Source organism: Mchenga conophoros, linkage group LG15 (assembly GCF_057382185.1).
Source record: "Mchenga conophoros isolate Kocher_MC1m ecotype Shallow Benthic linkage group LG15, M_conophoros_male_GT1.1, whole genome shotgun sequence".
In the NCBI taxonomy this organism is placed as follows: domain Eukaryota; kingdom Metazoa; phylum Chordata; class Actinopteri; order Cichliformes; family Cichlidae; genus Mchenga; species Mchenga conophoros.
The window spans coordinates 19,861,130-19,884,387 of NC_140540.1; the positions used below are offsets into that span (position 1 = coordinate 19,861,130).

The 23,258-nt window shown below is 39.7% G+C and overlaps 1 protein-coding gene across 6 annotated transcripts in view; it reads left to right on the plus strand.

Annotated features, from left to right (window-relative positions):
- The window catches only part of tbc1d32 (TBC1 domain family, member 32), a 183,804-nt gene that overhangs the window by 97,335 nt on the left and 63,211 nt on the right, over positions 1–23,258 (plus strand). Inside the window, exon 34 of one of the 6 annotated variants that reach the window (XM_085246207.1) lies at positions 7,756–9,853. The exons of 4 other annotated variants lie outside the window; for them this stretch is intronic. In XM_085246207.1, the coding sequence (XP_085102333.1) occupies positions 7,756–7,860 (105 nt within the window). In that variant the 3' untranslated portion in view covers positions 7,861–9,853. Of the gene's footprint in view, positions 1–4,948; positions 6,591–7,755; positions 9,854–23,258 lie in introns of those variants that run through there. One more of the 6 variants, XM_085246208.1, reaches the window with a different exon arrangement.

Genomic DNA, 23,258 nt, shown 5'->3' on the forward strand with positions numbered 1-23,258 from the left:
TAGAATAGAATAGAATAGAATAGAATAGAATTCAACTTTATTGTCATTGCACATGCACAGGTACAGGGCAACGAAATGCGGTTTGCATCCATCCAGAAGTGCTTTAGTGATATAGATATATTACAATATATATTAGCAATAATATAGATATGTGAGTATATTACAGAAATGGGTCTATTATGGTATGTTATAATATTCTATAACTATAAGTATGTACAGGCTGTAGTGAGTACAAGCTATGTACAGGATATGAATATAAATATGAAAAACTATACAGAATATGAAATAAATAACTTTACAGAATCTGGGATATACAGCTATACAGAAATGGGAACTATGCAAGTTGTAAACAGTTGTAGGATTAAAAATTATCGAATGTACAGAATGATTATTTACACAGAGCTATACAGTAGTGCAGTTAAGATAAGTGAGGGTGTAGATAGTTCTACAGAGGCTATATAAAGTGCTAGTGGTTGTGAGTGGTGGTTCAGTCCATGTTATTATTGTGTTTGAGGGTACAGTTGTCCATTGTGGGTGTGTGTATGTTCAGTCCATGAGTTTAACGTGGGTCAGATGTCAGGAGGCAGAGTTCAGGAGTCTGACAGCTGTGGGGAAGAAGCTGTTCCGGTACCTGGTGGTCTTAGTCCGGAGGCTCCTGTGGCGCCTCCCAGAGGGCAGGAGGGTGAAGAGTCCATGTGATGGGTGACTGGGGTCTTTGATGATTTTCCCAGCCCTTTTCAGACACCGCTTCCTGTAGATGTCTTTTATGGCAGGAAGTGGTGCTCCGGCGATGCGCTGGGCAGTTTTCACGACCCTCTGCAACGCCTTCCAGTCCGAGGCAGAGCAGTTCCCGTACCAGACTGTTATACAGTTGGTCAGGATGCTCTCGATGGTGCAGCGATAGAAGTTCACCAGGATGTCTGAGGACAGGTGGTTCTTCCTCAGAGTCCTCAAGAAGAAGAGGCGCTGGTGAGCCTTCTTGACCAGCTTGGAGCAGTTGGTCGTCCAGGTGAGATCCTCGGAGATGTGGACTCCCAGGAACTTGAAGCTGCTCACACGCTCCACAGCCGTCCCCTTAATGTGGATGGGTGGATGTGGGTCAGCATTCCTCCTGTAGTCCACGATGAGCTCCTTGGTCTTCTCGGTGTTAAGCAGCAGGTTGTTTCTGTCGCACCACTCAGCCAGACGATCCACCTCCTCCCTGTAGGCGGCCTCATCGTTGTCACTGATGAGGCCAATCACCGTGGTGTCATCTGCAAACTTAATGATGGTGTTGGAACCATCAGCAGGTCTGCAGTCGTGGGTGAAGAGGGAGTAGAGGAAAGGGCTCATCACACAGCCTTGTGGTACACCGGTGTTCATTGTGATGGTAGATGAGCAGCGGTTATCCAGCCGGACATGTTGGGGGAGGTTGGTCAGGAAGTCTAGTAACCATTTGCAGATGAGGGAACTGATACCCAGGTCTGTCAGTTTCCTGATGAGTTGTGAGGGGTGGATTGTATTGAATGCTGAACTGAAGTCTATAAACAGCATTCTGGCGTAGGTGTTGTTGTTGTCCAGGTGTGAGAGGACAGAGTGCATTGCGATGGAGACTGCATCCTCTGTGCTCCTGTTCCGGCGGTATGCGAATTGGTGGGGGTCCAGGGTGGGGGGGAGACAGGATTTGAAGTGTGCTAGGACCAGCTGCTCTAAGCACTTAGTGATGATGGGGGTGAGTGCTACTGGGCGGTAATCATTGAGGCAAGATGGGTTGGAGTTTTTGGGTATCGGGACGATGGAGGTGGATTTGAAGCAGGCCGGTACCACAGCGTGGGCCAAGGACAGATTGAATATGTCTGTGAGCACTCCTGCAAGCTCCCCAGAACACGCTCTGAGAACACGCCCGGGGATGCCATCAGGGCCTGCAGCCTTGTGGACATTGATCCTGCTCAGCACCGCTCCTACATTGGTGGGGGAGAGAGTCATAGGTTGGTGGTCTGGCGTCATGTCTGCTTTGGTTGTGGTTGTGGGGTTCCCTCGCTCAAAACGAGCATAAAAGTTGTTGAGCTCGTTGAGGAAGGAGACATCAGAGGATGCGGGGGAGGGTTTGGTGGTCCTGTAGTCTGTGATGGTCTGGAGTCCTTGCCACATGCGTCGGGGGTTGGAGTTGGAGAAGTGTTCTTCTACCTTCTTTTTGTAATGGTGTTTGGCTTTTTTGATGCCCTTCTTTAGATTAGCCCTGGCTGTACTGTAGGCGTGTGCATCTCCTGACCTAAAGGCAGTGTTGCGGGCCTTCAGGAGGAGACGAACTAACTGGATTCTCAGCACCCGTCTTACCTACTGAATATGTTTGGCTATTAGGGGACCTTCTTGCATCTTCACCATGATTCCCTTTGGACTGTGGGACACTTAGACACTTGTAGTTGTTTTGTATTTTCGATAACTCCACCTATTTAGTCTTGATCAGCTTGATAGCTTTACTACCATTCAACCACAAATATTCAGTCCTCTTCCTGAAAAAAGTTATTGGGCCACTTCATATATTTCCAAGCACTTCAGTTTGTCTTGTGGGGATCCTTCCTGATCAGGATTATTCTGGCTCGTGTCAGCTAGTCTTCCCATATGGAAAAGAAATAGTAAAAACTTATATGTGATTACTCATGAAAGTGGCCACTTTCATGAGTAATCACATCCCATGGATGGGCGGTATCAAATGACGTTTACTCTTTAAAGGTCTTTTATGTTTCATTAAGTTTCATTATATAATTTTTCAAGGGATCTTACATCTGTTTTCACTCTTATATGCTTTTCATACAAGTTTCACACAAGACAGATACAAACTTTATAAGATTTATATATATCTTTTCCATATGGGTTGTTGTTAAACAAGTAGGTAGCAGCCTGCTAAATTAAGTAGCAGTATGTAGCTTCTTCAGCCAGCAGGTGTTTGATGTTGCTTGGATCCATTTCTTTTTAAAAATGATTTTTTTTCTCAGCTGGACTATTTTTCTTTCAGTTCTCACAATTCCTTATGAAATCCAATCACTTAGTCGGGTATTTTATATTAAAGTTTGGGGGTAAAAGCAACACTAAAATCCAGAGAAAACACCCAGAAGAACTCGTCAAAAGCATCTATTTGCGATGGCCAATCAGAAATAAAATGAGCTACAAAGAATCTCACAGAGATGTGACTGTGTCACAGAATAAAAGACCTTTAAAGAGTAAACGTCATTTGATACCGCCCTCCAATCAAAACTACATCAGCCTTACTTTGAGAGCAACCAGCTGAAATGCTTCTATTTTTTAAACTAAGCAATAAAACTGTGTGTGCACTGCAATGCATTCCTGTTAATTTCACCTTCTGTGCATATCCAAACTCACATTGAATATTAACATCAATTCATCACATCAGTGCAAGATTAAGAAAATATAGAAATCTTTGGTAATTATTACATTAATTATCCTACCTAATGATCTCATAAGTGCAAACGGTTAATAAACCATTAAGATTATGTGGAACATTAAGCAGCTCATATTGCCTGTTAATCATGAAAGTATCCACTTAACAGCTCTGAACACTGGCATAGCAACTATATTCTGTGCAACCCTTTTTAGTCAAAATAGAAAGTGAGCATCAATAAAGTATTTACCTTTCTTGTTCATTATTCACTGTTCTTAAAATATCAAAACACAAATACTGCTGTGTCAGTGGTTGTTTGTCATTACAATAAATGAACAAGCCAAATAGCTTCAGTTTAGATGATTCTTTAGGACTCATTTCACTGTTCACTGTTCAAAACCATATACCTCCTGTCTGTGTGCATCCACAGTAACAAAACATGGATATAATAGATTTAAAATAATATAGCTGGTACTGCAGACTTATCATTTATGTCTTGTTTTGTGACCTGTAAATCTAAAGAAGATGTAATCACAGCAAGCCTTTATTGTTCTTTTAAAGCTTTCTCAGACAGAAATGCAATGCTTCCTGGAATAATCACAGAAGCAGGGTCCTTCATCAGACTGAAAACTCATTTCTTCCTGGCGGTACTTACTCCCCTCTGAACAGTCACTCCTCTGAAGTCACTTTATTTTCTCCTTTTAAATTATAGAAATGTATTGCTCCATTTGTTCTTAATCTCTTTCTCTTCTTTGCACTTCAGTACTCGGTGGCATTTCTACAATCACAATAATATTACTTCATAAAAGACATCGGAGCCTAAATGTTATACAGACTGTTTTAGTAGATGGTTATTAAGGGTCACAAAATGACTCTGAAGAAGCCTGAGGTGAGCCCAAGGTGATTTGCAGAGTAGTAGATGATGGATACAAAAGAAAAGAACTTTGGTTACGTAAAAATTATGCTGCTCTTTTCCTCCTATTGTTAACCGCTACACAATAAAGCAATAAACACAAACACCTTACAGAGGGTGACAGTCAAACCAGGGTCCTTTTAGAAGCAAGTCTTTAAAGTCATCATCTTAAATTGCATATAAGCACTTATTAGCACACTTATTCTAAAGTATTATCTAAATGAACTTTGAATGCCACATCCAGCTCTTGGCCAAAAATTTGTATTGGAACATCTCAAGCAATGGCACATTATAACATTATTAAATTTACTCTCTTAAATTGCAGTACTACTTAGCTCACTATAGAGACAGTGGTGAGTATTTACAGTTCTCTGTAAACACAGAGAAGATTGGAGAAAGTTTGTTTACATCCTCATCAGTATGATAAATAAATGATTGAGAATTAGTGTGCAGTCTTAACCCATGTTTGCAGTCACTGAATGTGTTTTTACCTACAAAAATAAGAGAGAATTAAGAGAGTGCTGAGCAGTTCCAGAAGTCATTTAAAAGTGCTTTTTTTCTTTTTAAGTTCCCAGCCTGGATACTGAAAGGTTGGGAACTTAGACTTTTGCTCTTTGTGTGTGTTATTCTGAATGCAGATTGTCTTCTGGGTGCAGGTTTCCTCAGGCTGCTAATTGATGATGCCACTCACAGCCACAGTTGCAGTGTTTGCATTGCCCATGGGGTCGGGTGTTGCCATCACAGATGCATACTTAAGCTCAGGCAGCAATTATAGCAGCTGAAATTAAAATCCTGACTGAACAAATGAGCCAAATAAATGTTCTGTTGTCTGGTCTAATACACGTCTCTCTAGTTAAGATATTGCAGCTTGTTAATTTACATTCTGTTGTGTGTGTGTGTGTGTGTGTGTGTGTGTGTGGTGGGGATGGTCGTAGTTATTAAGATATCTATGCAACCCTGTTTGTTTCGCTTTTCCAACACGTAAAACCTCATTACCTGAACACCGAGCAAGCATGTTGTTTACTGGCGCGGTGCAGCATTCGATTGCCAGAGATTTGATTTCCGCTGACTTTGAAACAGATTGAATGTAAAACATTTTAATGAAAAGGTTATATCAAATTATCCACACCTCATGTCCTAACAAAGTGAATGACGATAAAGCAAACAACCTTCTGCCTCCAAAACACTGTCTAACTGCACCTCTTAGGACACAGACTTTTGTGTCTTTAAAACAATATTAACTGCAGTTTTTTTTTAAACAAGTCAACTGATGGCAATTATAAGACAACAGTCTGCTCTTTAGAAAGTACTTTAAAACTTTTGATTGCCTCGTTTGTACTTTAAAGTGGTACTCTGGCGATATATTCCACTAGCAAGAGACAAAGGCCGTCTGAAGATTGCTTTCTCATTCGTTCGTTAACTACTGCCTATATAACAGTCAGTTAACTCTAATGAGCAATTAAGTGTGATTTTTGGACACTTTTAAATCTGTCCATAACCTGCAATAGAGCGCACATTTCATGTTGAGGGTGTCAGACGACACACAGTAAATGTACAGTACAATGAGCAGTCAAAAAGATCAACCATTCCACTCATAAAAGTACATCTTAAATTAATTGTCCTGCTGTCCCTCCCAAGGTCTTGTCCTTGTTCTTCTCAGATTCCTCCTTCATTGGGATCACTGTCTGACCACTCGCTTGTATACATTTGCAAGCACGAGCATAAAACCTTATGTCAGATTGATCAAAAAAACATTTTATCAGAGGAAGATTCTGCAGTTTCCAAGCTATAAGAAGCCGTAACAGGTCAGGAATGTGACCTGACCTGCTGCATGCTGGTCCATCCCTCCATCGTTAATTGCTGTGAGCACTCACCACCCATGAATCCCCCAGGGTCACTGTCAATGCCAAGTCAGAAACCTCGTCAACATTCTTGGACAGTGACACTACTTTAACCCAGTATAAAAGTCACTTTGTTAGCTTTCAGGTTTATATATAGAATTAGTTTTAAAATCATTCTATTAGTTTATAAAGATCTCAGTGGTTTGCTCCCTCACAGTACATCTCTGACCTGTTTGGTATCTTTAACCTAAGACGACCCCTCAGGTCATCAAGTAGTTATGCCCACACATGTGTGTAATAACTAGAGATGGCACGATACCACTTTTTTATGTCCGATACCAATACCGATATCATAAATTTGTATATCTGCAGATACTGATATGAATCCGATATAGTCTATTTTTATAATAAAAAAAAACCTGTTTTTTTTTTTAAATATCTTGCTGCATTTTGAAAAGTTCATACTACAATTTAAAAAAAACAAAACACTAAAGCCATCCTATTACACTTTACACTGCACCCAAAATATTTTGCAGTTCAGCAATACTGCTCTTTTTATTTAGATTTAAAGTTCTGCTAAAAGTTTAAATATTTAAAGTAATATTCCAAAAGTAGTTTAAAATGCAATTTAATGAAGATTTCAAAAAGTCTTTGGTTCTGAAAAAAGAAGGGCAATATCAGCACAAAACTAAAAAAAAAACAAAAAAAAACAGGTTGTAGAATGGACCCTTTTATACTTAAAGCTTAACATAAATAGACATCCAGAGTGGAAAGCAGTGTAAATAAATGCAAACATGGTTTCACAACACTTTTATAAAGATGGATGTCAGTGTAAGCTGTTTCTATCACATTTAACCTGAGACTGAATTTTGTGTCATTTCTATACAAGACTTAACACAAGTATGAAAAAAAGTGTTTTTCATAGTTTTTTTTTCTTCGAACCACGAAACTGTTTAGATTATCGGTATCCCCGACATAATTCTTCCCCCCTGCGTACACGCTAGGCTCTCTGAATCACAGACAAACAGTATCCCACATTCTTGATTTTTAGTTCAGAAACACTTCTTACAACGACTAACTACTCCTGAAACGTTGGAGGTTTTAGCTCTTTATATAGTAAAGTTAGAGGAGGATAAAAATAATTATCAGGCAAAGTGTCCTTTGTTTGTTCAAATAATCCTGTCCGATACCACTTGAGAACAATAAATATATAATATTCTGTTGTAACCCTCAAACTGAATGGTAATGTAACACACTCATTTTTACCTTTTTCACAAAACTAAAACATCACTACTTCCACATCTAATTGTCTGTAATGGAAGCGGAGTAAACTGGATCTGCACTCTGTGCCCAACAAATGCTCGCGGTGCAGGGGGAACAAACTTTTCGGAGATGCCTACCTTGGCACAACACCTGGTTTAGCAGCACGTAGCAAGGCTCCAAATGCGTTCAGTGTGAACTCTACACCGCTGACAGGTCTTGCACACAATTATCACGTGACGCATACTGCTCCTAAGGTCGTGCTAAGGTCACTACTTGGATGCCTTGATCGAGGACCCATCAACCAGGATAAATGCTCAAAGATTGACTCTAACTCTAAATTTCTTCTTTTCTACCTGCAGGAAGAGCCAATCCAGGGCTTCAGTTTTACCAACCACCTGGAGTTTATGGGTGACCTGGAGCACAAATACAGGGACATTGTTCTGGCTGATATGAAAATGATTTGAAGTTAATGTCACAGTTTGCCGAGGCAAACTGCGTGGAGTGTGAAGAGTGGACCCAGGTGCAGACATTGTAAAACTCAAACTTAACTGATGAGCTGTTTATTAAGGCAGACAGAACAGTACAAAATAAAAGAGCAAACAATGCAAACTAAGCAATAACCTAAACTGGGTAAACTAGAAAGGAAGCATGAAAAACCCTGGCAAACAGAAAAACAAACAAAACTCTAAACATGGCAATGATGATGTGTGTATATATATATATATATATATTAGGGGTGCAACGATACACAAAATTCACAGTTCGGTTCAATACTTTGGTGTCACGGTTCGATATTTTTTCAATACAAAAAAAATGTTCATGCCTTTTTAATTTGTCATTTATTAAAATTATAAATATATATTTTAACTCAAAAGTACAGTTTTTAAATTTAATGTTGCTGAAACAAAAAAGTAATAAAAAAAATAACTATATCTCAGGGCTCGCAAAATTTCAAAATCCCTGGTAGCCCTTCGGGCAGGGACTCTTCCGTTTTTGATAGCCCAAAATAAATTTAAGTAGCCCGAATAAAAAAAGAGAGCAATTTTTTGATTGATGTTTTGTTTCCTGTTTTGTTTCCTTTACAATATTATACATTAAAGTACAATATTGTAAAGGAAACAAAAACATTGCGTCCATATAAAAGGCACTGTTTTTGTCCGCTAGAGTGCAATTTTCACGGCACATTCTGCACCACATCTCTGTGCGTTCATCATTTGTTTGAAGCCAGCTCACCTCCTGCAACCACTTTACCGAGAATACGTGCTTCTTTTGTGGTTCGGACTCCTTCTGACATTTCTTTGGAGGTGAGGGAAAACCAAAGTAATTGCTTAAAGGAGCTTGCTTCTTCGACATCTCTAAGAGTTCTAAACAAATGTCTGTCCTCCAGAAAATCTTATGTACGCAAACACGCGTTGAAACTTCTTATCTTGTGCGCGTTTTTTATTTTGACAGCGAATGCGCACCTGCGGACCACTTATGTGCAGCCCTGGTTATTTAGCTCGTCATATTGCAGCCACAGAAATTTTGTCCATGAAACCATAAAGCTGCACTTTCTTTTTGCCTTATAGTCTGATTTGTCATAACTTTTCCGTTTTGTGGTAAGCTTTTCTTTGGCTGTCACTTCTTCACCCTGACCTGCCTTATTTGGCTCAGCAGAACTAAAATATATATCCTGCTGCTTTTACACACGCACTCACATAACGCTCAGTGATTCTCTGCGCGATCAACCTCTCACATGTTTAAGCTTGCTGCGGGAGATTTCACTTGTCATGTTTGCATAGTAAGCTAACGATTGATAAGACGATGTCAGAGGAAATGATCGTCACTCACCAATCAGTACTGTCGCTCTCTATACACAGTTCGCGCGATTGCAAAGTGAAAGCAAAAAACAAGCGCAAATTCAATGTCACATATTGACAGTGGCTCACCGATGCCAATGACATAATTACCCAGCTACATTTCCAAAACAATGCAAAAGCATTGTGTAGCCCAGCTAGAAAAAAAGAGCAGTGGAAAGTAGTTTTTTTCGTGTATGATGTAAACAATTTAGTCATTTCTTCTTTCTTTTATGTTTAAAGGAAGATGTGGACAAATAAGATTATCTGTTGTCATTTAACTTGGCCAATCAGCAATGAGCTCCCAGTGACCCTTGCTGTTGACCTTGATCACATGATTTCCTGTGTTGCCATTTCGTTCCTGTTCATACAATGCCATGTGCCAGAGAAACTAATGTTCCCAAAGTCGAATCGCTAGGAGTTAAAAGCAAGACTGCTGCAGTTGTTTTGGTCGTTCAGAGTGTCACCCTGTCAACGGTGAGTACGAAAAGTGGGGAAAATCTAATTTGTTAAGGATAAAAGGGCAGACTTAACGGGACGGCTAAGCTAACAGCTAGCGCTCACGCTAGCAGAATTGACTGTTTCTGTGTGTGAAATGGCTAGTGACTGCAATCATATTACGTTTAAGGGAAAAAAAAGAAAGAAAAGAAACGAAAACGAAAGAAATGGTGCTAATCTGTTTTATGTGTAACAATTTAATTCAATTGTACGCCGATTCTCAGATTTTCAGTTGTGTTCTTTGAGTTGGTTATAATGTACAAGTCTGAGCTACTGTGAGTTGCTGACTGCAGCTACAGTGTTAACTCTAGAAGCTGTGTTTTTGTGAACATTGTCAGCCTGTCAGGTTGATAAAATTATAGCTCACCTAAGAGGATATGATGCTGCAGTGATATAATTTTGTTGTACAACAGAGCTAGCTGAATTAAGATATAGAGTTACACTAATACTTATTGTTCATTTTGAATGTTTTAAGTAAGTGTGGCTGTTTCACAACGGTGTATGTGACTATATGGACCTGTGACCTGTTTATAGGTCAGGTTTTTTTGTTATCTGGTAAAAGGATGACTCGACAGACGGACCCAGTCTGAAGCAAGCCCCATCGAGGAGCAGCGATTCCACAGTTCCAGTTAACTGGATGCCGAGCCAACCCAAAATTGAATAGGATTTGCCGAGGTTTTATTGAAGCCAAAGTTTCGTTCCCATTGAAGCTTCAGATACCTGCAGGACTACGAACTTTCTTCCTTCATCGGAGTGTGGTAGGACAAACATTAAACAAACTGAACGGGCCCCAACGATCCATCAGTTACCAGACATTATCCACTTATATAATTGATTCAGAGAAAGCTGTATGCGCGCACTTTTATTTAGTTTGGTATTTTGGGGGAAATATTTTGTATTTTATTTTATTGCTTTCATTACATTGTTGCAGCTGCTGTATGTCAAATATAACAAATTTGTGAACAGTCTATTGTGGTGTGGTCTCTCCTTATTGGTGTTTATACCTTGGGCTCCTGCCGATTCTAGATCTTCTGATACTGGCTAGTGGGAGTTCGGTCATTAATAATAATAATTCGTAAGTTTGGTTACAATTGGCATATATTTTTCCTTCCTATGATAGCCCGACGGGCAGGGCAGAGATAGATTTTGGTAGCCCGACTGGAAAAATCGCTAGCCCCGGGACGTCGGGCTAGCGTACCGAACCGAAAGCACTGTATCGAACAGTTCAATATCGATACGAGTATCGTTGCACCCCTAATATATATATGAAAACCTGAACGCAGGACTTGGCATGGGAACAACACAGACGATCCGACCAAGACTGAATGAGAACGCACAGACTAAATACACACAGGAGGCTAATGAGAGAAGTGGGAACACACGGGGGACAGCTGACACACATGAACATAATGATGTCACAGTGGAAGAGTAAAACTAAACACGATGAACACAGGAACACCAGACCTCTTCAAAATAAAACAGGAAACATAAGACGCAGACATAACAACCTGAACTTGAAAACGTAAGACACAGGCATGAAACACATGAAGGGGAAGGGAGACTTGACAAGGGTGGAAGACATAAGGGGAATCTAATAACAAAGAACTAGAACAACCTAGGCATGATAAAAAAATGAACTTAGAAAATCTGAAGGGCTTAAACATAAACTAAAACGCTGGGTCAAAAGATCCAGGATCGTGACAGTTAATTTGAAGGCAAGGGAAAATTATTTGATTGCTATCAAAACCCAGCATAGATCAACTGTTAAAAGTATATTACTGTCAAAACATCACAAAAAACCCACTAAAAGTCAGGCGTGTTCAGTAAAATTAGTTTATAAGGCAGGTCTTACTGTCACTAAATCTCATGAAAGTCAAAAACCACCAATAAATGTTTCATGACAGTGTCATTTACATTGACTCAGTGCCTCATACTGTCACGGTGGGGTGCGCCGGTGTGTTTTTTGAAACAGGACCCAAAAGCAGATGTGGACGAGGAGTTGCAGGTTTAACAGAAAGCGATCCTTTATTTGGATGATTGCAGGGGTTAAACAAGGAACCCTAAGCAAACTAAAAAACACTAAGAAACAAATAGTATGAAGTTCTATGACTATGACAATGACTATGGTGGAGATAACAGACGACCCGACAATGACATTCAGAAAACAGAGGACTTAAATACACACATGAGGTGATTAGGGGAAGTGGAGACACATGAGGAAACAGCTGACTAGGATAAACATAATGATGCACAGGCAAGAGTAAAACTAACCACATGAACACAGAACACAAGACCCTTTTCAAAATAAAACAGGAAACATGCAGACTTAGACACGACAACACAACTTAACAGGCCTAACACGCATGACAGACTAGACAAGGAACCAAACATAACCACACAGACATGACACATGAACCAGGGAAACTTAGTACAGGGGAGATGACATAACTAAGAAACAGGACTACACAGTAATCTAGAAATTAACTAGGTGCACTAAGCTAAGGCACAAAATAAATACAAAAGATACATAAACTCAAACACTGGGTCGCTTGACCCAGGACCATGACACTTACGGCATCCTGGTAACAAAGAAATTCACTAGTACACCAAATGTGTGACAGTCTGCTGCTGAAAATTCATTTCATTTTCATTCATTTATTTGTTCATTTTCAGGCACAACAATACCTATATTGAACATAAAATGCACAAAACAAAAAACAAAAATTGCCTGAAAAAGGAGTGGGACGAAGAAAACTTATTAAATCCCACCCCTATACTCACTCATCAACAAAAAACAATAAACTTCCCGCAGCTACGCCCATCATTGCATACAGACCCATCAACAGCCCCGGGCACATAAGAGCATCTCAACGGCAGCTCGCAAACAACAATTAGAGCCTTCATAACTGAATACAGAATATATAAATTATAAATTGCATTACCACAGGTAACAGGCAGTAATAATTACAAGTAACAAACACACATACATATACATACATATATATCTACACACACATGCACGTATATATATATATATATATATATATATATATATATATATATATATATATATATATACATACACATACGCACACTCTTCTTTATTTATTTATTTATTTATTTATTTATTTATTTTTTCTCTTGGAATCCATACCAGCAATGGTAAGAGAACAGACATTACAGAGCACACTAAAACCCATCATTGAGTATACTGTGACCAGACCAACTGTTTGTAGAGGAATTTAAATCTATGAATATTTTTGCATTGTTTCAATTTTAAACTCAGACTGTTCCAGATTTTCACACAACATACAGACACACAAAAACCTTTACGGGTTGTTCGAGTTCAAGGTAATTTGAATTCTCCAAAGCCTCTCACATTATAAACCTTTTCTCGAATTTCAAATCTAGTTTGTAAATTTTCCGGTAGAAGTTTAGTAAAAGCGTTATACAAAATTATGGATTTATTGTAATTAACCAGATCCTGGAATTTAAGTAACTTTGCCTGAAGAAAGAATTTGTGAGTATGATCTAGATAACCAGCCTTGTGAATAACACGCAGTGCTCGTTTCTGTACTGTGACTAATGGATTAGTTGTATTTTTATATGTATTTCCCCACACTTCCACACAATATGTAAGATATGGAAGAACCAGGGTACAGTACAGAGTACGAAGTGCATCTTTATCAAGGTATGGTTTCACTTTGTTCAAAACTGCGAGGCTTCTGGAAATTTTGGTTTTTATGTGTCTGACGTGGAGTTTCCATGAAATTTTGTTATCAATTACGACTCCCAAAAATTTGTTTTCACTCACATTATCAATTGGTACACCTTCAATGATAATTGGTAATTCTATATTATATTTTAAATTTTTCTTTGTCCAGCAGATGATTGATTGCTTGATTGATTGATACAGAAAGCTACAGCAACCACAACAAAACAGGTTTTTCTGCAGGTTGCAATTGTATAATATATTTTTGTTTATGAAGTAAATAATGTAAACAGCTGTTGGAAGATTCAGTAATTGCATTTAGGAAATGTTTGATGCTTTTTGGTTATTTATTGTTTTTCCAACACTATAAATATATCTGAGTATTTAAGATCGTTTGTATTTGTTCAGCAAGAATCTCTTCTTCTGGGTTATTAAAGGTATCTCATGTCACAATGGCAGCTTTGTTTCTGTTTTTATTTATATAGTCTAGTATGAATTGTGTTCTCTCAGATACACTTGGGAAAAAAAACTGGGGGATAAGGAAAGAGGAATTGTCTGTGGCCACCAGCTGTAAAAATCTTTCCCTTTTTGGGGGTTCTCTTGTTGTTGACCCTCCAGGGCACCTGTTGTCACTTTTATTTGCTCTAAAGCAGTTTATTTAGAGTTACAATGGTTTTAGTATTATTAGTAGTAGTATTATCAATCTTTGGCTCTTGTCCACAGCTTGTGTTTTTTGTTTTGTTTTGGGGTTTTTCCCTGCCTTCCTCCCCTCACAATCCACCAGTCATGACAGATGGCTGCCTCTCCCCAAGCCTTGTTCTGCTAAAGTTCCTTCCTGTTAAAATGAGTTTTTCCTTTCCGCTATCACCAAGCGCTTGCTCATAGAGCCCCTTTTGCATTAGTACCTACTCGGGTCGACTAGCCACAGTTTTCTAGGTTCTCCATTAGATCATAGTACCTGCTTGGCCAGAGTTCCAGGCGATCTTAGCAGGTATTAAAATGCAACGTTGTTAGACTGCATGCCACCGATTGGCTGGTCAGTGTAGTCACTCAGTGAGCCAGCTTATCATTCATGAAAATCAAAACTGCGCTTTTTGAAACCCAGCAATAAGTGAAATGGCTTTTTAAAAAAACAACAACACTGTGGTCCCCAAGTATGACAAGAAGCCACAGAACGAGCAGCAGGTACATCGTTGTCTCAATGTCCACCTTTGTTTATTTCACATACTAATTGCGTCATAGAACGCTCGGCCGTGTTACTATGACGACCATGCACATTAGGTGATACTTGATTGTAATGGAAAACCAGTCAGTCCGAGTCGAGTTTATCTGATTGAGTACTAATGGAAAAGGGGCTATAAAGCACTTTGAATGTTGTTGTCATTTGGGGCTCCATAAATAAAGCTGAATTGAACTGAACTGACTTGATTTGAATAATCCTTCCTAACTGGAAAGATCACTTAAGTTTAATTGAATGTTTTACTGTGATGATCAAGTGTTCTCTTAATTTTTTGAGCAGTTGTGGTATCAACATGACTGTTACTTTCTGACAAACTGACAATGTACTTTTAATATGCACTAAACAAAGAACATACACAGTCCATCTGTCCATCATCTTTTCCACTTATCAGTGCTTGAGCGTATCCCAGCTATAACAGAGTACAGTAACAGGTGGAGTATAACAAAGGCTTAACAGAGAGAGACGCAGCCACATTCATGCTTAGTTTGACATCTGCAGCCAAATTAGAATCACCAGTTATACTAACACAGACTGTGGGAGGAATCTGGAGTACCCAGAGAGAACCCACACAGACACGGAGAGAACATGCAGTCCCACACAGGAAACCCCCAAGCAGCCTGTGGATTGGAACCCAAAGGAGACACTTGAAACCTGACTAGAGCACATGGCTATCATGCATAGCGTTAGTATGTTGGGTATCAGGTAAGGCTCTCTATTCACATTCTGTTTAGCAGGTATTTTAAATCAAAGCGTATGGAACTCCTCCACCTGCTCACTTGGTTGAGCAGGTGACCCTTATGCTGTAAGGTTATTACCAGGACTGCACACAAGTGGTCCGCAGGTGCGCTTACGCTGTCAAAATAAAAAGACACGCACCAGATAAGAAGTTGCAACGCGCATTTGCGTACATAAGATTTTCTGGAGGAGGACAGACGTTTGTTTAGAACTCTTAAAGATGTCGAAGAAGCAAGCTCCAGAATATGCGGCATATTCTGCACCACATCTCTGTGCGTTCATTATTTGTTTGAAGCCAGCTCGCATCTTGCAACCACTTTTCCGAGAATACGCGCTTTTTTTGCGGATCGGACTCCTTCTGACATTTCTTTGGAGATGGAGGAGCACCAAAGTAATTGCTTAAAGGAGCTTGCTTCTTCGACATATTTAAGAGTTCTAAACAAACGTCTGTCCTCCTCCAGAAAATCTTATGTACGCAAACGCACATTGCAACTTCTTATCTGGTGCGTGTCTTTTGCTTTGACAGCGCAAGCGCACCTGCTAACCACTTATGTGCAGCCCTGGTTATTACAGAGGCCTGGGTTTGAATCTGGCCAAATTGAGTTAACTGATGCTCATTCCCTACTCTTTCTTCTCTGTACTGTCCTTTCAATAAAAGGTAAAAAGCCCAAACCAAAGTCTTTTAAAATTGAAATGTATAAGGAACACTGACTTCCCTAAAAGAAAGCTATTACAACTTTCCTTTGTTTGTACAATTAATAACAGTAAACTGAAAATTGTACCTGCTACTTGTGTTTACTGGTGAATGACCTTCCCGACCTTCATCTGAGCAATGTAAATCAGGTCGGGCAGGTACACCCTGCTAATGTACCTCTTTTTCTTCCAAGCCTAATATCTACCAAATTACGACTTATATTCAAAATGACCAACAACGCTTTGATCAGTGAGAGTGAGCAACAGCAACTACTTTCAGTGATGTGGCTGTGGATACAGACAGCACTGGTTTAAACCTGTCTGACACCTGGAACCACAGAGAGCAACAGGAACGTGGAGTCTAGCACTCCTGTGGATATGACACACATCATTTATGCACAGACATCGATGAATGCATCGCGCAGCCTCTCGTGATGTGTACTTCTGCAGGCCTTTGTATGAAAGATGCATGAGGAAGGTTGAATCATTGTGATAAACCCTCATTAGTAACCACAGCCTTATCTGTCTCTCCCTGCACTGCGGTCCTGTTGTCCCTCTTCAGACACACTGAGGCCTGAATAATAAATGAGCTCATCACATCCATCCATCTCTCCCACAACAATTGTGTTTACCAGGGGAATGTGCTGGGCACAGCAGAGGTGGTGTCTGGCTCACGGTGAGGAGGAACTGATCAAATGTTTACCTCGTAAAAAGACGGCACTTCACACAGAGAATTTCACCACTGAGTCTGTTCATAATGCATTGAACCCCAAATTGAACTTTAAAGCTGCAGCAATCAATTTTTGGCCACTTTGGGGCCAAACTCCACAACAAGATAAAACACCACAAACGTGTTTTCAATATTTAAGCCTGTTAGAGTTCATAGGATTAATTTGTCAGTAAAACAATTGGCTAATTTACCTACAGCAAACTTTATAGATGAGTCCAAACAGTGAAAAATTTAGCCATTATGGATGTATCAGAGGGTCCAATTTTTTAAATGGCCACTTGAGGCTGACTATAGGGGAGTCAAGCTATATACACTATCTTGCCAAAAGTATTTGTTTGTCTGCCTTCACACGCATTTGACCTTGAGTCGCATCCCATGCTTAATCCATAGGGTTTAATATGATGTTGGACCACGCTTTGCAGCTAAAATTCAACTCTTCTGGGAAGGCTTTCCAAAAGGTTCAGGAGTTTGTTCATGCAAGTTTTTGACCATTCTTCCAGAAGCAAATTTGTAAGGTCAAACAGTCTCTGCTTTACTCGGCCCCAAAGGTGATCTGTTAGGTTGAGGAAAGGACTCTGTGCAGGCCAGTCAAGTTCTTCCATACATACCTTGCTCATCCATGTCTTTATAGACCTTACTTTGTACAAAATCATGTTGGAACAGAAAGGGGCCATCCCCAAACTGTTTCCACGAAGTTGTGAGTATGAAATTGTCTAAAATATCTTAATTTACTGAAACATTGAGAGCTCTTTTCACAGGAACTAATGAGCCGAGCCCAGCTGCTGAAAAACAACCCCCACCATAATCTCCCAAACTTTACACTTGGCATAACGCAACCACCAAACCCAGACTTGTTCATCATCAATTGTCAGATGGAGAAGTATTATTTGTCACTCCAAAGAACACGTCTCCACTGCTCTACAGTACAGTGGTGGTGTGCTTTACACTCCTTCTTCCAATGCTTTGCATCATGCTTGGCGCAGCTGTCTTTTTAAGCTTTGGATGCAGTTGCAGAGCCATGAAAGTCCATTCTTGATTTTACCTGTGTCCATGGAAGTGAATGAACACCTGAAACAATTGATTTGGATGGGTGAGTGAATATGTTTGGCAATATAGTGTAGATTCCTACAGTAATATTTCAAGGTTGTGCATCAGATGGTGAAAGTGCGTTGCAGCTAGTTTATGAGCACGCATAGTCTGGTCATTTAGGGTTTTACAAAAGCCAATGACCGTATCCTCCAACACCTTTTCTTGCCAGGTCTAAAAGCAGATTTTGCTAAATTATGTACAAACAGGTGGAACCACCCGTTCCTGTCAAACCCATCCTCGCAGTTAGTCGGCCTTTTGACCATGTGATTGTTGATTAGGTGAGCCCACTGCTAAAAACAAATTATGGTCATCAGATCCCATTCATCCAGCCCATCCCTTCCCACAGTTCATAACAACCAGAGTCACGAGTTGCACTAGAGAGGTAGCATTAAAAAAAAGAATGACATCATGTTCAAATACACAAAGCAGCAATCTCTTGGCTTTAGGTTTGCTAAACTAGTGTTTAGTCATAGTGTGTGAGGGTCACTTCACCACCTCAAACAAACAGCTTTGATTTCAACAGTTCTGGGAACATTTATACTGTGGTTGTTGCTTAGCCAAAAAGACCCATTTCTCTTCCCAGGGGCACACAAAAAAAGGTATATGATAGAAAAGTTGTTCGGTATTTTTCAAACCTGATGACAAGGAATTAGTTTCGACCCACTCAGCACAGTTTGGAGGCCCATATGTAGTTAAAAGCTGGGTGAATGAACCTGACACCATTATCAACACTCCTGAGCAGAGGTCCCAGACATGTCTGTTTCATGTTAATATGCTAAATCTGTTTCGCTCCAGGGAAGAGGACCTTGAAGACTCACATCAAAAGAAGAAACTCCCTGAGCCCGCTCCTACTGCCTCAGTTTACCTGGGATCTGTCTCAGCAAGCACAACTTGCCTCATTCACTCATTCAAGCACTTTCTTTTCTATGCTCTTTTTGAGCTTTCTATCGAACGTTCACATGCATTCATACTCCGATGAATGCGTCGGAGAGCAATTTGGGGTTAGTATCTTGTCCAAGGATATTTGGCATGCAGACTGGAGCAGATCGAACCACCAACCCTCCGACTAGTATTAGACCTGCTCTACCTCCTGAGCTACAGCAGCCCCAATGTACAGCTCTTTATTACACCAACTTTAGTAGTCAGTGCAAAATGAATGAAACAATATAAAAATGTTGTCCAATGTCATGGGTACATGTCAGGTTATTTGCCAATAGTCTGCTGGCAGCAGACAACACCAATATCAACTGATACCAGTGTTTGGCCAATCAGCCTTTCTCTAGAAGCATTAGTCGACAGTAGTTTTTTTTTTGTAAAGACAAATCAATGAGCAGAAAGCTGCCAACAATGCAACTTATATTTTCTCTGTGTATTAATTAGTATAAGCTTATGCTAAAACTGAGTCAGTTGACTTATTAGTTCCTACAGCTTTCATCCATTTTAACCATATATCAAACAGCTTCTCTCCACAGTCTTTGTAGTCTCTTGATATTTTGCAGTTGTCATGATAGCCATCTGTCAATACATTTTCTTCCACTTATCCAACTGGAGGATTGGAGCCTATCCCCCCCATAGGAGGACAGGCAGGGTACACCTTGACAGATTGCCAGTCTGTTGCTAACACATAGAAACAGTCATTGACTGCTGTGTTGACACCTATGGCCAGTTTAGAATCAGCGATTAACTTAAACCCATACTCATCTTTGGATCAGAGTATTTTCATTCCCAATGTGTAACATACCACCAATTTGTCATACCCCTCGGCGTCTCGTAGTAAAGCAAAAGGTACCCTTCCGCGTCCTTATGAAACGCTCTGGGTTCTCAAGGGAATCCAATAGAACGACCATCGCGTTCTATTGCTTAGAACAGAGGCTACAGCCATCTATTACCACCATAACTATAACCTTAACCCTAACCTTAACCATTTTGAGTCTTTTAAGTGGGCTTTCCAAGTATCTGAAAGTAGTCTCAGAGACGGAGAGTGCTTGAGCTGCTGTGCTCAGGAAGAGATCTATAGATAATCTATTGCATATTTTCACACATTAATTAAGGTGGATAAGATTAAATAACTGGGGTTAACCACCAAAACAACGGAAAGTACACAAAAGAGACAAAAAAGAGAGTGCAGGCAGGAAGAAGTGGGTGGAGATGAGTGTCAGGGGTTGGTATATGACAGAATGATAGCAGCATAAGTGAAAGGGAAGGTTTGCAAGATGGTAGTGAGACCTGCTATGATGAGTGGTTTAGAGATGGTGACACTGACAAAAAGACAGGAGACAGGGCCAGAGGTGGCAGAGTTGAAGATTTCTATTGGGATTGACCAAGATGGACTGCATTAGAAATGAGTATATAAAAGGGAGAGCTCAGACTGAGATGTTTGGACATGTGCAGAGGAGGGATAGTGGATATACTGGGCAAAGGATGTTGAATATGGAACTGCCAGGTAGGAGGAAAAGATGCTAAGAACAGGGTGAGATGGAAGCAGATGATTCATTTTGTGAACCCCTAAGCAGTGCAGGTGAAAGAAAAAGAAGAATATATATTCAGACTTTTTGTAATTTAGCACAGAAATTGACATGGGCATCACCAAGGAGGTAAACACTTGTAAAACAGCAATTTGGGGGCAGTGTTATTACACAGAATCAGATTTTTAAAGCCAGGAAAATGTGCTAGGAATTCTAGATTTGTTTATAACTGTGTATGGAACTGAGATAGAGTAGAGTTAAGGTGAGTTTATCTTTAGCTATAAAGTGACAGGATGATGTTTAAATTTTCTTCTTTTTCATAGAGGCATGAAACTACTCTGCAAAGTTCAAAAGTTGAAACTGAAGCCTGCAGCGTATACAAAGTGACAGCAAAGTTTTCTTGAAATTTAATAGAAATGATTACATTTTAGAGTTAGCCATTATTAGTGATTCTGGAGGAACACGTTCTTGCTGATGTCGAGGATTTATGGTCTCCGCTTTAAGTTTCTCACAACAACAATAAAATTTAATTACAACATAAAGTCTGTTGCATTTTCTTTTTGTGAAGCTAGCGTAAATGCTGATGCTCTTTGCTGTTGCATGACAATTAAGGGCCATAAAACAGGTGATTTTCACATCACTCGTTTTCAGTGTGAAGTGTCAACATCCTCCTTCAAAACAATCCTTCTTTTCTTGTATCGCCACACTAATTTTTTTATTTTTTTTGTCAAAAACTGAAACAAAGAGTGGTATACTAAGATCTGTCCTAAAGGCTGAATGTTTCTCTTACAGTTTTGGCCGCAGATATAAAACGTCTCATAAGAAATGAGGATATCGGATAAACATGCAGATGCCAGGCAGCTAACACGAGTAAAACGAGGCTTAAATTTGATTCACAGGCCGACTGAGAGGCAGAACACATAACTGTAGTTCATTTGTGCTCTCGCTTAACAGGCAAAGAAATGAAACCCCTGGAGGCAAACAAATAACACCGGCCTGTCAGCTTAAAGGAAATAAAGTGCATTTGTGTATCATGTATCATCATTGGCTTTTCTGTGTTTTGATGAAGTTGCAGACATGAAGTGAAACCATTACTGAATTACACGCGAGCACCTCAGCCTCTCTGGAATAAACTGTCGACAGTGCATTTTTACTTCATCACTTGTTTTAATAATTGGACGGTGAAATCTCAGATGCTTTATGTCCTTGAGGTTTGATCGATTTTTATCCCAGTTGTGCCGCAGCACTCGTCAGTCTGCTTTATGGAAAATTTAATGTCAAGCTGTTACCAGGTGTCACTGTTTGCTTGTGAGTTTGAGTGGAGAAGATGCCAGAAGTGGGAGCACAAATCTCACTGTCATTGCTGGTGGGAGTATGATAGGGTCCATATTAGAAATGTCTGTCAGCGGAGCACAGTGTTTTCATCAGCTGAATTCATGTGGATGCTGCTTCTATTGAACAGGGGTTGTAAGAGAGCGAGAGTGGTGGGCTGTACTCTGTCAAAGCTGCGGGGATCTAGAAGGTTTAATTTAATTTAATTTAATTTTTTTCTTTAGGACAACGTGAGAGCTCGATTTTGCTGAGAGGAACTGATGTTCCTAGCTGTTGGATGGATAACAGTCTTGGCTCACTTTGCAGTTTATGAAACTAACTGAACAAACTTCTGTGGAGTTGGGGGGGACATCTGACCCCATTTTTATAAACTTGGACAGGCCTGGCAGTGTACCAGCCAACACAGGCTGAGGGGACAGCTAACCTTTTAAAGAAAAGGGAGATAAAGAAGTAGAAGTGTCGTCTAGAAAGCGCTACTGGAGCATTTTTTGTACATAGCAGGATCAACAGAGAAAAGCGGGATGACAATAGAGAAAAGACGGTTCAGTATGAAAAATAAATAAATTCAAGAAGACATAAATAAGAAAAAAAAATATTATTGCAATTTAAGAATGTAATAAAGTTGATATGGGTTACTTTGGGGTAAACTCTGGAGACACTTGTGTGCAGCTTGACTGGGGCGATCGTGACTCAAGAGTTGGGCGTTCGTCTTGTAATCGGAAGGTTTATTTATTTATTTATTTATTTAGGACAGTGCATGTTAATGAACGTAAATGTAAAAAAAAAATTACATGAATGTAAACATGCCAGATTATAGCCAAAGGCTAATTTCCATCTGTTGTCCTTAAACATAAAAAATAGACATAATAATTCATAAAAATTCATCATCCATTCATAATAAAAACTCCATCACCAAACTTACACATACACACCATTCTGTTCCCAAATAAAACATTAAAACTATACAACTCATACATGATCACACACTTGATTTGTCCATAACCAGTTTTTAACCTTTGCCTTAAACAAATTGAATGTCGAGCATTCTCTAATGGGTTGAGGAAGACTGTTCCACAGATGGCCTCCCTGGACAGAAAGGACGTTCTGCCCAAATGCTGTCCGTCTGTGGGGTATAAACAAGTCTCCTCAGATTGTAGCTCGAGTGGTCCTGTCTGAGCTTTCTTTATGCCTAATGAACTGTTTTAGTGGCGGTGGAGCAAGGGAGTGTAAGACTTTATATATTAAACACACTCTTTTAAGTTTCACTAAGTTATTGAAGTTCAGTAATTTATGCTTTTTTAAACACATGACAGTGGTGGTGGGAAGTCGGTTTTTTGTCAAGTAGTTTTAAACTTCTTTTATAAATGTTTTCAATAGTTTTAAATGTTGTTGGACAAGCAAGTGACCAGGACGTCAAACAATAGTCCATATGAGAGATGATCATTGAGTAAAAATAAGTTTTTGCAACATTCATATTTAAATTATTATGTATATGATTAAAATTTCGATTATTAAATTTAAGTACCTGGGACA